Source organism: Mercenaria mercenaria, unplaced genomic scaffold, assembly GCF_021730395.1.
Source record: "Mercenaria mercenaria strain notata unplaced genomic scaffold, MADL_Memer_1 contig_1174, whole genome shotgun sequence".
Lineage (NCBI taxonomy): Eukaryota > Metazoa > Mollusca > Bivalvia > Venerida > Veneridae > Mercenaria > Mercenaria mercenaria.
The window spans coordinates 1-14135 of NW_026459155.1; the positions used below are offsets into that span (position 1 = coordinate 1).

General features: G+C 33.3%; 1 protein-coding gene across 2 annotated transcripts; it reads right to left on the reverse strand.

Moving 5' to 3' along the window:
* Positions 1 to 523: 523 nt before the first annotated feature.
* LOC128551500 (uncharacterized) lies at positions 524 to 7177 on the reverse strand. 2 transcript variants are annotated; one of them, XM_053532386.1, is made up of 4 exons: positions 7045 to 7177; positions 2149 to 2512; positions 1546 to 1857; positions 524 to 696 (listed from the first exon to the last, which is right to left on the reverse strand). In XM_053532386.1, the coding sequence occupies exons 2-4, from the start codon at positions 2510 to 2512 to the stop codon at positions 611 to 613; spliced, it is 762 nt and encodes a 253-aa protein (XP_053388361.1). In that variant the 5' UTR covers positions 7045 to 7177; the 3' UTR covers positions 524 to 610. The 2 variants fall into 2 exon arrangements, with proteins under 2 accessions (XP_053388361.1, XP_053388360.1); XM_053532385.1 differs by lacking the exon at positions 7045 to 7177 and adding an exon at positions 3406 to 3527.
* Between the last annotated feature and the right edge of the window lie 6958 nt (positions 7178 to 14135).

Genomic DNA, 14135 nt, shown 5'->3' on the forward strand with positions numbered 1-14135 from the left:
TTGATGATATTTGTTCACTAATGGAGAAGAATTTTGTATTCATTTATAAATACGAAATACTAAAGAAACTCAGCTTTTGCGATAGAATAAAGCCCTAAAAATGTATGGGAAATTTTACTTAAATGACAAAGTATCAAACTTCCACGTATCCTAGTAAGATTGCAGTAAAAAGGTAAACTAACGAAACTAAACTATTCCTTCTATGAAATGAATCTCCAGAAGGTCGAAAATAAACAGTTAATCAGTTGATACTCACATGCCGGTTTATAACGAGCAATAAATTCTGTGAAAACTGAAATCCACGAGAAGACCTTTTAGAAGCATAGACCAAAACCGAGCAAATAATAGCAGACTCAGTTTGAGTGAGTCTGTTCATAAGAGGTGTACTCCTTACGCCCCCTAGCCTCGGCGTAAGCAGTATCTTTGTGTTGCTTCTGTATTACGTTCGCTTCTGGAATAAGCAATATTTCATTTCCCTGTATGTCTGGAAAATGTGTTATATGTATTTTGACTCATACAAAGAAATGAATTCGGATTGTGCGTCTCATGTAATGCACCATTTTATTATTCTTAGAAGATTCTTAAAAGACATTATGTGTTACCTATGCATTTACCTTTCACTTATTAATCTGCATATGTTGGTTCCTTCCCAAACCCTTTCTTCACCCGCTCGACACTTTGGAACGCAGATGCAGTCTGAAAGAGATTACATGCGTAAGCGTCATATATCTACTTAGAAGTGATTTTTAAGTTTCAAGTTAGGCCGACTGGGTTTTAAGTTGGGTTGATTCCGTTTTAAGTAGGTCGGATTTGTTTTCAAGTTAGGCAAACTGGGTTTTAATTTAGCCCTACCAGGTTTTAAGTTAAGCAGTCTGGTTTAAATTAAGGCCCGTCTTGTTTTGAAATTAAGCCGACTGATTACAATTAAGCTGACTGGGTTTAAAGTTAGACCAAATTTATCACAAGATTTACGGGACTTAAATGGGATTCCAAGCCTATACCACTGAGGGCAATACATTTGAAGTCAGTGACATATCCGATATGGCACCGAAGAGGAAGAATTACTCAGGCCTTATTCTGTTTGCTTATGTCTATTATTGTTCTCTCATGAATGAACACAAAATAATCCCTGGAAATTGACGAATATGAAATAAGCAAAAGATATAACAGACACAAGTCGAAAAGACAATTTTTAACATAATTTTGAGTTCAAACACCACAAACACTATGCTGAAAAGCGTTCAATGTCTTTGTGGCTGTTTCCGTTGTTCTGACACTCACGAACAAACAAAAGTACAGTTAGTTCCCTAACAAGCCCCTGTTTAAACCTACGTTATACAAAATGCACTTTTATCTACACAGCAAATGTTACATTCAATACCTACATATTTGTCTGTTCGGTTAACCTGTTTTGACACTTAATATGTTATTTGTGTAAAATAAATTATGTTATTTGTGTAAAATAACAAACTTAATGCTTACAACTGTGAACGTAATTAATACTAAACAATGTTTTTCCTAATGGTACACAGCGAGTTTACGTACTTGGCATCAACTCCTCTGTTGGACTGCATTTTATCTTTAGATGGTACTTTGCGTCCACACAGGAATCTTCATCCGAACCCAATGTGAAAAAGATGACACCATGGGTATTGCAGTAATTTTTCTGCGAATTGCATCTCCCTAAAGCTGGTATTTGATTTGTGGAATTCCTGACGACAATTAAGGATTCATCCTTTACACATGGAGCAAAAGCGTTTCTTTTGTTTTCCTGGAAGTAGCCAGCCGGACATTCAATTTTATACACATCAATATGCCCGGATACGGCTGAATCAAGAACCGCTATATTTCTGTATCCTAGAATTATAAAAAAAAATGTATATTAGACGGTGTCTTGGTGAATATATCGAACTATAGACACTTCTTTGATTTAGTTACTTACTATATCAAGGATCTTCGATAACACCACTGAACGTTGTTTTACGAGAGGACAGGGCTGGGAAAGGCTTCACGATCCATATTTCGCCTCACCAACATTTCTTTCAAGTAACTTTACAATAAAATTAATCTATAAAGATAGTTCCTATGATATCAGTAATGAATATTCCAAATTTCAGATGGTTTCTATGTTATGTAATGAAAACTTACGTTTACTCCAAGGGTAAGTTTGTCCACACAAATGTATTGAATTTCCATAGGGGACATTTAAACAAAAATAGCTTTCTAAGGAGCACACATCACTAAAGCATCTTTCGTAATAAATATTGTGCATATTCTCGTCGCTATGACATTTTTTCAGGTCTCTATACGAACACTCCTGTGGCTGTTTTAGCACTTTAAATGTACGTTTATTACTTATAACCAGATGATTCGGTAATTCTGATTTTATGTACACTTGTCTTTGTTCTACATCTTCTAAACCAGCAACATGGACTGTCAACAATGTCGGTGTCATACATATAATCCATCCAGAAATATGTGTAAAAAATACGACGACTCGCTCGAACTCCATCTGAAAATATTTAACTACAAATTAGTCATCCGTTTACTTGTAAACTGCATGTTCTCGTATTAGTCTATCGGATTTTATATCTGTATTCAATTTAAGTATTACACCTTTTCTCACGTTAACGCGCTACAATGTGTTATGTCAGTCATTATAATACGGGTTATAACTTGTGAATTAGTAAAACATTTTAAAAAAACCTATCTAAATACGATGCCACGGAGTGCAAATGAGATAATGCGTATTTAAAGAAATGACATGTGAACCGCTTTCAATTGATAACAATGCTTTGGGGCACTCCCTGTGATTATGAATTGAAACTATTATAAATATAACAGATGGGAGTCCATACGTAAGACTTAAAATCGGACAAGCCGATTTTCATATTCAGACTGTGATCAAGTTACTACTTATTCAGTAGAGGACCCGCTAACTCGTAACCAAGGCTTTGTTGTATTATGCAATAATCTAATCTTAAAATAAACCTCTCTAAAACTAAATATGTTTACATTGAACACAAAACGTAGTATTTGATAAGCAACTATTACTGGTGTTTAACCGTGTCCATGATATATCTTTTTAACTTTTTTCGTAAAGATTCACATATAAACGCCGATTCGCAACCATGACTAACTGGACAAAAATAGTCTTAGATTTGTGAAATAAATCATTTACAGTGCTGCTAAAGTCAATTAATCCTTTGATAACATGTCCATGTCATGTTTGATAACACTGATTAACCTCATTTTATTATCTTAAGTATTACTAAAACATAATTAAGATGATAGAATCCATATAAACACTAACAGTGATACAATGTAGTAACAAATGATAATAATAATAATAAAATACCATTAAACCTTTTCAAAAGAGAAATACAAATCATGCTATTTACTTACCATACATTCGATTTTCTTTAAACCACAACGATTCACTATAAAAAGTCGTCACATTGTAAACATACCCGGATTAATTTAGGCTTTAGATATATCTTTATTGGAATGTTAAATATTTCAAATGACAAAAAGGCACTCAAGTAAAGATATCAGATAATAATAAATTGTTTTACTCAGTAAGTGTTAATACTTTATGAACTATATCACGCTTTACATCTATTGATTTCAGAATCTGTCACGTATAAATCACTGTAAATTACTAATATCAGCTATCATTTATATACGAAAAAAAACGTACAGAAAATGATACAGTTAATTACATGGTGATGATATAAAAAGATATAAAGAATAGAATACATGGGCGATAGATTACGTTTGGATGATACAAACACGGCTAAATATTATTATAAGCAAAGTTTTGAAAACAAATATGAAACATATCAATAAATCGAACAGTTCTAATCAAGCTAACTCTAATGTAGCTCTATTAAACATATATCCTCACTTTTTCTCCGTAAAGCCATTGTAGTAATGTTAATATTCATAAGATGACTAATATAGGCTCATATCATGGCTTTATTTGTTTACAATGCTTGTGCGCTTTTTTTTTTTTATTAAAATGAACATAAGACGTTTTAAATTCTTGCACTTGCATTTATTGCTTGAATATGCTAATTGATTAATTTAAATCAAGGTGAGTAGATAAGAACAGTTTATTGGGCATATTTAAATCATTTGTAAGAAAAATAAAACATAAATGAATTAGCATCGGTACTTAAAAACAACGACTGCTGAAACCAAATGATCATAATGACTCGCTCTGAAAGTGTCTATAAAAGATTTCAAAGAAAGTTTATGATTAGATTTAAACTTTAGAGATAAAATAATGATGGCATTGACACCTTGTTGGACATCGTCTAGACATGTGACATTGACTAACGCTAGTATTAGTACTGCAGATACAATGCGTCAAGGAAAAGCAAAGACCCTTTGAAGCTTCATGGTAAAAGGTCAGAAAAACATATTTTTCTGCTGTGTTACCAGCGCCGTGAGCATGGCATTGTTATAAACGATTTTCTGTGTAATAATATAACTGGGTCATAACTGATACCATTAGTAAATACTTGTAGTAAAAGTAAAAATAGCTGTCTGCTTGTCGCTCAGCATTAAAAGGGGTAACTGGCTTCCCTTCTTTTTTATAAATACCTGCTCCCTCAAAAACATACGGCATTTAATTTAGCATCATAATTTGAGTTAAGCCTTTAGGTCTATAATTAGTGCGTGTTATTATTACGTAGGACGTTGAATTCTTGTCTACGTAGAAAGGAAAGACAAGGTTATCAGGGTAGCACATCTCATTATCTTTTTCCTAGAGAAAAAGACAATCTGTACGAACGCACAGGGCATTATCATCATGACTTCGTAAACAACGCAATTTTATAGTTTACAATATATTTACGCATTGCACAATGCTAGATTTAGAAAAACACTGTCCTACATGGGCACGCATGTAAGATTATTAGCAAAACCTTGGAGCTTTTTCTAAACATTTTTCACAAATTGATAAGTGGTAAGGCATATTATTCACCGTTGTGACCTAAATATGTTTTAGGCATGATGACTTTAAATACATTTGTATTAGTGTTTAGAGATTTAAAAGACCGTTCACAATTGTATCAGTTTATAAACTATTTATAAATAAGATAACGGGAAAACAACATGCAAGCCTTTGAAGATTTTTGTGAAAAGAATTTCAAATATAGTATGAAATTATAAGTACACACCATATTAAAATGGGATTATATAAATTTATGAAATAGGTGAGATTTATCTGGTTGGACAAAATAACTAGCTTTCAATAAACCGTTTTGTTTCTGACACTCCCAAAATATGTTATGTATAGATGTAATGCGCGTATTCAACAATGTGTACTTTGTTTGATATGGAACTTCGGGACATGATTTTAGGAGATTCGAAACTAATATGTCTATTAAAGTTACCGTCACGAATGAATTTACAAATACAATTAACTGGGATTCTAAAATAGCAATGCTTCGTAGATCAAATAATTTTTACCATAATTCTTTGGGAACTTTAACTGATTTAACTTTAATTTAATATTTTAAGATTACCCACCAGATTAGGGAAATTAATATGTAGTGTAGTTATAAAAGGCTAATCGGATATAAAACAAGAGGGCCAAGATGGCACTAGGTCTGAGAAACACACCATAACAGTGTAAACATGTTTGACTTAGTAATTTCATAAAAAACAAATATTCTGGCCAATTTTCATTAGGTTTGGACCAAAAATGTGGTCTCTTGAGTTTAAAGAAATATTTACTTTGATATGACCTAGTGACCTAGTTTTGGCCCCAGATTACCCATATTTTATAGATTTTATCAAGGCAATCATTCTTACCAAAGTGCATGAATATTAATTGAAAAATACAGTCTATATTGCTTACACAAGGTTTTTCTTTGATTTGACCTAGTGACCTACTTTTTTAAACCCAGATGACCTATATTCAAACTCCATCTAGATTTTATTCAAGGCAATCATTCTGACCAAATTTTATGAAGAACGATTGAAAAATACAGCTTCTATCGCATACACAATGTTTTCTTTGATTTGACCTAGTGACCTAGTTTTTTACTCCAGATGACCTATATTCAAAATACACCTAGATTTTATCAAGGCAATCATTCTGACCAAATTTCATGAAGATCAACTAAAAACTACATCCTCTATTGCATACACAAGTTTTTTCTTTGATTTGACCTAATGACCTTGTTTTTTTTATCTCAAATAGTTTTTAATAAAACATGTCCTGGATTTTATCAAAACAAACATTCTGACCAAATTTCATGAAATTCAATTGAAAAATACAGCCTTTATCGCATACACAATGTTTTCCTTTGATTTTACTTAGCGACCTACTTTTTAGCCCCAGCTAAGCCATATTCGAACTCGACCTAGATTTCATCAAGGCAATCATTCTGAATAGATTTCATGAAAAATACATTTCTTATGCATACACAATGTTTTTCCTTGACCTAGTTTTTGACTCCAGATGACCCATAATCAAACTCGACCTAGATTTTATCAAGACAATCATTTTTACTAAATTTTATGAAGATCAATTGAAAAATACAGCTTCTATCGCATACTCAATATCTTTCTTTGATTTAATCAAGTGACCTAGTTTTAACACCCAAGATAACCCATATTCAGATTCGACCTAGAATTTATCAAGGCAATCATTCTGACCAAATTTCATGAGGATCGATTGAAAAATACAGCCTCTATCGCATACACAAGCTAAATGTTGACAGACGGTAGACGACAGACAGACAGACAGACGACAGACTTCGGACTTCGGACATCGAGTGACCACAATAACTCACCTGAATATTGAGCTAAAAAAAAAAAGAAATAAAAAGAAATAGTTGTTAATGCCACGAACACTTCCGATACCTTCGAAACCATTATATTTTGTCATTTGACGTATAATATTTGATTACAAATGCGAGATTCAATGCTTTCATAGTTAAATCGATAAAAAATATTCTAGAAAACTAAATTTATAAAAGTTGTATCTGCTGTCAAAGGCAAAGATTGAAATAAATAAAAATTATCTACCTTAATTGCTGATACTTTACATTTCACTATATTCCAATTTATTTCAATGTCATTTAGTTTAACATAATAGACTTGAATTAAATATTGCTAGATATAAATGGGAATTCTTTTTAAACATTCCAAAGTGATTAGACTGATATCATTTTAACAACTTGTCAAAAATGTATGACTTCAAAATGGGAAACGCCCTTGTTGAGTGTGATTTATTTGCTTTACTGACACATACAATATATTTATACCATAAACCGTTTAGCAGATAAGTAAATCACACTAAAATACACGCTCTTTATTAAGCAGCATGTCTCAGTATACCATATTTTACCATGTTGCAATCACCTGATTTATATACCTATATGTACTATACTGTTTTAAATATTAATGAAAGCAACTATTCATATTGCCATGTACGTAAACAGGATTATCTGAAGAGCAACAAAAGTGTTCTAATTTGTACATTTTTATACCCCCGGTGTCGAAGACCCGATAGTGCATAAAGTGCTAGGACTGTCCGCCCGCCAGTTATTCATAATACACAAGTGTACTCAGTTCCTCATACAGTTTCCATATTGTCGGTACTTTTATGTTCGAAATCTTTTGGAAGTTATGACCCTCTTTCGACTTCGAAATATTATAACACTTACTATATAATAACACTGTGTACTCAACTACTCCTACACAGTGTTTCCGATCACGTAAACAAAAATTATAAATCAGGGCTAAAGTTTTTTATTCGATATATTGTGTTAATATAATGCACATGATTCGAAACCTATTTGAAAGTGATATTCCTGGTACTACAATTTCCCCACCAAAACCTTCCCATTTAAACGCTATCCCTGTTCAATTGACTTAAAGTGAGAACACCTCAGAGCGCACAATGTCGAAAGTGGGTGAAAACTGAACTACGTTAAAACGAGAAGGTTTTGGTGAGGAAATCGTAGTTCATTGATAGCAAACACATGCCATTAATGTAGGTGTTTTATTCGGTTTATGGTAAAATAAACCAAGTTGTAGTTTTTCTTTTCATTTATTGAACACAGTACCAGTATAATAAATACAAAATAAAACTAAAAAACATGAGACAGAAAATCAGGAATATGAAACAATACGAATACGCAGATTTCACAAAACAATGCAACTAGCCTATTATTATGAACCATTGCAAATAAAATAGCTTACGAGATACATCTATGAATCGAGATGAGGTAAAGGAAAGTTAAATATAAAGTAGAAAAAACTTTATCATTTTGAAATGATGTATAAAGTTCCGTGCAAGTGTTTGTTTTCGCCAAAAAGTTGTGTGTAGTTTAACTTACCGATATTACGAAGAAACGTAGCAATAAAGCTGAACAATGAATGTAGTGTAATATTTAAACTCACTATGTAATGAAAACGCAGTTCAAATATAAAGGTAAACTATATTAGGTTACAATTAAAATTGATGACATTCCGCAATGTAATAAGGGCTTGCAATACCAAGTTCAAGGGCACAAGTAGATAACTCTACCTGAGACAAATTAGAAATAGCAGTTAGTGCACTAGTAGAGTAAGGGGACGTAATAATCAAATGAATATTCGAGAAATGAGTACTCTTAAATCATCAGACAACAGACATGCATAAATAAAACATACAAAGCAGTTTTATAAAATCTCATATATATTAATCACAAACAGGTTCTCACTTCTTTATCAGTTAAACCTTCCATGTCTGCGGATTAGGTTTCGCTCTCGTATTTACTTGAAACGTTCATTCTGAGTCAAGTAGTAAATTAAATCGAAATAATTTATATAAATATCAAGATTTGTTGGCTAGTTATGTAGACGCTGAAGGGTATAGATTTGATGAATTGTATATACTGTATCTACTAGCACAATTTACTATACACAAATGATAACCGACTAGTTTACAAAACTAATAATACTATTCTATGGTCGAAATATTCCTTAAGAAAATAGAACTGAAACAAATGCATTTAAACAACCCTTCATCAGCTTAAAAGTCATTTAAAAAATCATTAGTTTCTTTTGATGTAAAACTGCTTAGCATTAAATCAAACCAATTTCTGTATGGTTATTAGTTTTCTTTTCATTCACAATTTTAGAACCAATATAATATCCGTCATTTGCATAGTCTTCAATAATCATTGCAGCAGATAGTCAGACATGTATATAAAGACCATGCTAAGGGGACTTTTAGGGCCAATGGTCTTTGGTAACAGCTGTTCTTTGGCACAGGTTTAACTTTTTTTTTTCTATAACTTTTCTAACTTTTCATGCGTTGTTCACTTTTACTGTACTTGCTATTTTTTTTTCGATTTTCGGATGGTACAAATCATGTTTGTGCAGGCATCTTTTCTTGATATCATCTGTTTTATGGTAAGGTAGCCAAGTTAGTATGTTCTCTTCACATGAGTGGTCTCCGAGGACATATTTGCACTATCTGCTTCCTCGTAATACCCACATGCACTTGTAAGCTAAAATGAAGATGTATGCTAAATGTATTGTACTCTTCATTCGATTTGTTTAATCTAAACGGAAACAAACAAATTCTAACAGTTATTTTTTATAACACACAAACTAAGTGTATACATACATTAACGTATAGCGGTTATACATACGAGTATACTTAAGTATTTCATATTATTGTGTAAAAACATATAGCCTAATCCCGATTCTGTTGAATAGTTTTCTATACATATGTGGATCCCCAAACTATTTTTGTCCATTTAAGAATTTACTGTAATATATATTGACCATTCCTGTATCTATGGAATAGTGTGACAAGTCACATACTTTGAGATTTTCCATTTTAGGTCCGTCAACAGATGCAGCGCCACAACGACTACAAGCAGATTCACAGTCTATGTCTTGAGAATTGATATTTGGCATTGCATGACCGTTCCCTGGATAAACGTGAACATCACCAGTTTCAGAGATCCGTTGGGTAGGTTCTCATGGACAGTATGGACAGTATTAGTACATAGTATATTTGACACTGATATTCATATATAATAATTAAGAATTGAATCAATCTGTGATTGAAAATTCATGACCAAGTTATTACATTTTACTTCAGTAGAATATTACATAATTGATAAAAATCATGCAATCGGTTGTAAAATTCTGATAAAAATGTTTAACATTATTGGAGAGTAACTATCTCAGTTAAACAAAAAAAACAACAAAAAATCACATTTTATCACATCTTTGCCAGTGTAACACGTTTTTTTTAAATTATTTACTACATAAGTAGCTTACATCATTTACACCAGAAAGAAGCCATAGAAACCATGGGCATCTATGATATTTTGCAAAAATAGTAAAATATCATTTTAACTTAATATGTTCCTTTGTGCCTGAGTCTCTCACTCAACTATATGTCTGCATTGTTTCTATTCTTGAGTGTTTAGTTCAGATAAAATATCATTTACACAAGTTTTTAATGGAGCTCTTAAACATAGTTAAACTCGGGTAAAAATAATTGTAAATGTACATATTCGTGTCTAAACTACCAAAAACTTTCCGTCGTCTTAATTATTTGTTTGTTTGTTTTGGGTTTAACGCCGTTTTTCAACACTATTTCAGTCAGGTGACCTATCCAGTGTTCCTGGATTCTGTACCAGTACAAACCTGTTCTCCGCAAGTAACTTCCAACTTCCCCACATGAATTATCGAAGGTGGAGGACGAATGATGTACATACGCCCCGCCCGGGGATCGGCCGCCGCGACCCCGCGATCCGTAGACTAACGCTCTCCTTGCTGTGCTATGTGGGCGGGCACTCGTCTTACTTGTAAACAAGCATATTTTTTCATTGCATTTGCCTTTCCTATATACAGAAACCGACCAATATTCTTTTCAATCGACTAAACACATTCATAACTGGCTTTTTTCTATCAACGCAATTTGTCCGAAACCGCCCGAAAATTTTTCTACTCCCTTTATGCAAAGGAGAATATATTGAAGTACATTTGTACTTCCGGGGCTTTTGTATGCTAGGAAGTAGTTTCTTTTGAAATTTCCCAATTTGAAGCATTTCCTTCTTTGACTTGTTAAATTCCAAATATATTTATTGACACTGTGTACCTTTTGTGTCATTTCTGATGTCCTTAACAGATGTTCTGTCTGTGTTTTTCAAGCGGAGGGATTACAAAAACTGCTCCAAACTTGCGGCCTTGACAGATGTGTATTGGACAATTGAACATTGACTGAATACTTTAATGTGTTACAAAAATGTTCGTTGTTGATGACAGTGTTTTCCTATGCTATATTTACTGAGACAGAGTTAATCTTCAGAAATACAGAGCTGTTAATGCTCTAAATATGTTATGAAATTCACAATCCATGTCCAAGTGTTTTTTCTGCGATACTGCAAAGAAGGAGTAATATTGTACCGGTCCGAGAACTAATAAATATCTAACCGGTCAGTGGGTAAAAGATTACGCAGTGTCAGCTGTCGAAATTGCCCTCGATTTATGTATAGGATGGTAATGTAAAAACAACAATAAACGAGAAAAAAATATATTAATATTTTTAATAGGACAATAACAAAAACAGCTTACCTCTTTCACGGAGTAGCTTGAAAACGAGTGAAATCACAAATGAAATAATTAGCAACAAATAACTTGCACATTGCATTATATTTCTAAAATGAATATTCTGCCAAGTCTAAGATTTAATACAGAATATTCTTACTCATTCCTTTAATTACTAGTGCATTAAAGTATACTGACCAGAACAAAATGAAGTGCATAAAAATGTAATAAAAAGGGCACATTTCAATGTTACATACAGATCAGCTCACGTGGAAAACCCACTTTCCGTTTTTCATCGAAGGAAAAGTCTTGCATAGCGAGGAATTCCTCCGAGTACTGCCTTATTCTGACTCGGAGTACCGGTTGTTATAGTTTTATTACTTTAGCGGAATTTCGTCGAGTCACACCGAGAAATTACTTGACGGAGCTCCGAGTTGAAATTCTACAGGTAACACTATAATGATTTCCGGTATTTTATGGCGACTCCGAGTCTATAATAAACAACTAATTGGTCATTTCGAGTGACGCGAGATGATTTCACGAAACTCCGAGGCAGTATTCCCTTACGTAGATGGAATTTTTGTTTAATTAACTTGTTCTTTTTTACTGTTTAAATTTTAATATTGAAATAGTTTCTGACCATACGAATTAGACCAAGCAGCATATTAATGTAAAATGGATGAAATTATTAATCATATGAAATTAAATAAACTTTCAAAGGAGTGATTTGGTAAATTTTTATATTGAAATAATTTTGGACTTTGTGAATAAGATTTAGAAATAAAGTTAATATGTAAAATGCACTAAATTAAGCATAATTTATAATTAGATAAACCTTAACACCCGCTAAATTGTTAATTGTTAAGTATGATATTGAAATACCTTCTGACTATGCTTTTTGATTAAGAAATAAATTATGTAAAATGGACATAATTTAAGAATTGTATAAAACTAAACAAACTTTCAAAAAACTGGCGTTAAAGAATAGTGATTTATAAAATATCATACTGAAATATTTATAATTTCTGACAGTGCAAATTAAGTTGAGAAACAGATTTATGTAAATTGAACTAATTGTTTTTATTTATTTCGATGGGTTTAACGTCGCACCGACACAATTATAGGTCATATGGCGACTTTCCAGCGTTGATGGTTGAGGAAGACCCCATGTGCCCTCTGTGCATTATTTCATCACGAGCGGGCATCTGGGTAGAACCACTGACATTCCGTAAGCCAGCTAGATGGCTTCCTCACATGAAGAATTCCACACCCCGAGTGAGGCTCGAACCCACATCGATGAGTGGCAAGTGATTTGAAGTCAACGACTTTATACCCCAGTCACACATACGGCGCGGATAGCTACGTCTAGCTATGGACAGAAACGTAGTAATCCGTATCGAACCGTACCTGAGCCGTACCTCAGAGTAGTCATTCGTATTAATCCGTACCAAAACGTGGTCAAAACGTATTCAAAACTTATTCCAAACTTGCAAGTTTCTCCAACTTTTGAACATGCACAAAAGTTTGAGCGAACCGTAGCCATTTGAGCGTGACTTTAGTCCAACTTTGCTGAAACTTATTCATCCGTAGTTAAACGTACTTAAACGTAGTTATCCGTGCTGTTACGTACCTCGCCGTAGCTGAACGTAGTTATCCGAGGCTGCTCGTACTTAGGCATAGTTCAACGTAGTTTAGCGCAGACCCGTCCGTGCGCTGGGCAAGTTGCAAGGCGCAGTAAAACGTAATTCAACGTAGTACCTCGTACCTATCCGTACTTATTCGCGACCTGTTTTGTTTTGTTTGTTTCCTGTTTCTCACCATTTTCCCGTACTAAGATGTACTGCTCCATAGTTATACACCCACAGACTTATCCTATCCGCACCGTACCTCAACGCACGGACATATCCGTATGTGTGACTGTAGCTTTAACCACTCGGCCACGGAGGCCCTGAACTAAATTAAGAACTGTATAAAACTAGATAAACTTTAAGATAACGGCCGTTAAATTATAGTGATCTTTTATTGAAAATTATAAGAGAAATGATTAAATTTAGTTATGAAAATGGACTTCATTTATTCATTTGGAAGGAATTATAAAAGGGAAAGTAATTACTACCGTATCCTCTGAAAAAGTCATAAAATATTGTAAGTGAACAGATATACTACCCATTAAGACGACGTTTCCCGTTTGTCAGTTTGCTGTCATTTACTTTTGAATCACTCAAACACCTGTTTGCCCTCCTTGACCTCGGTACATGTCTTTGAAGCTTACCGCGGCATGTCATCGGGAATTGTGCGTGTACATTTCACTATGGGGGAATTAATCGATAAACATTTTGCAAAACACTCGGTTAGGACTTAACCAAAATATTATTTGTTTGCCGCTTTACTCGTTTTTATTTCTGTTCATTAAAATATTTTTGATCGAATTTGTAGTCTTGCTATCGCTTTAAAATTCATAGAGTTCTAATCGGCAAAAGTTTTACGTGACTTCTGTATTCTCAGTACAGTTTCTGAAATAAAGATGTAATAGAATCGTGTCATCGGTTTATCTTACT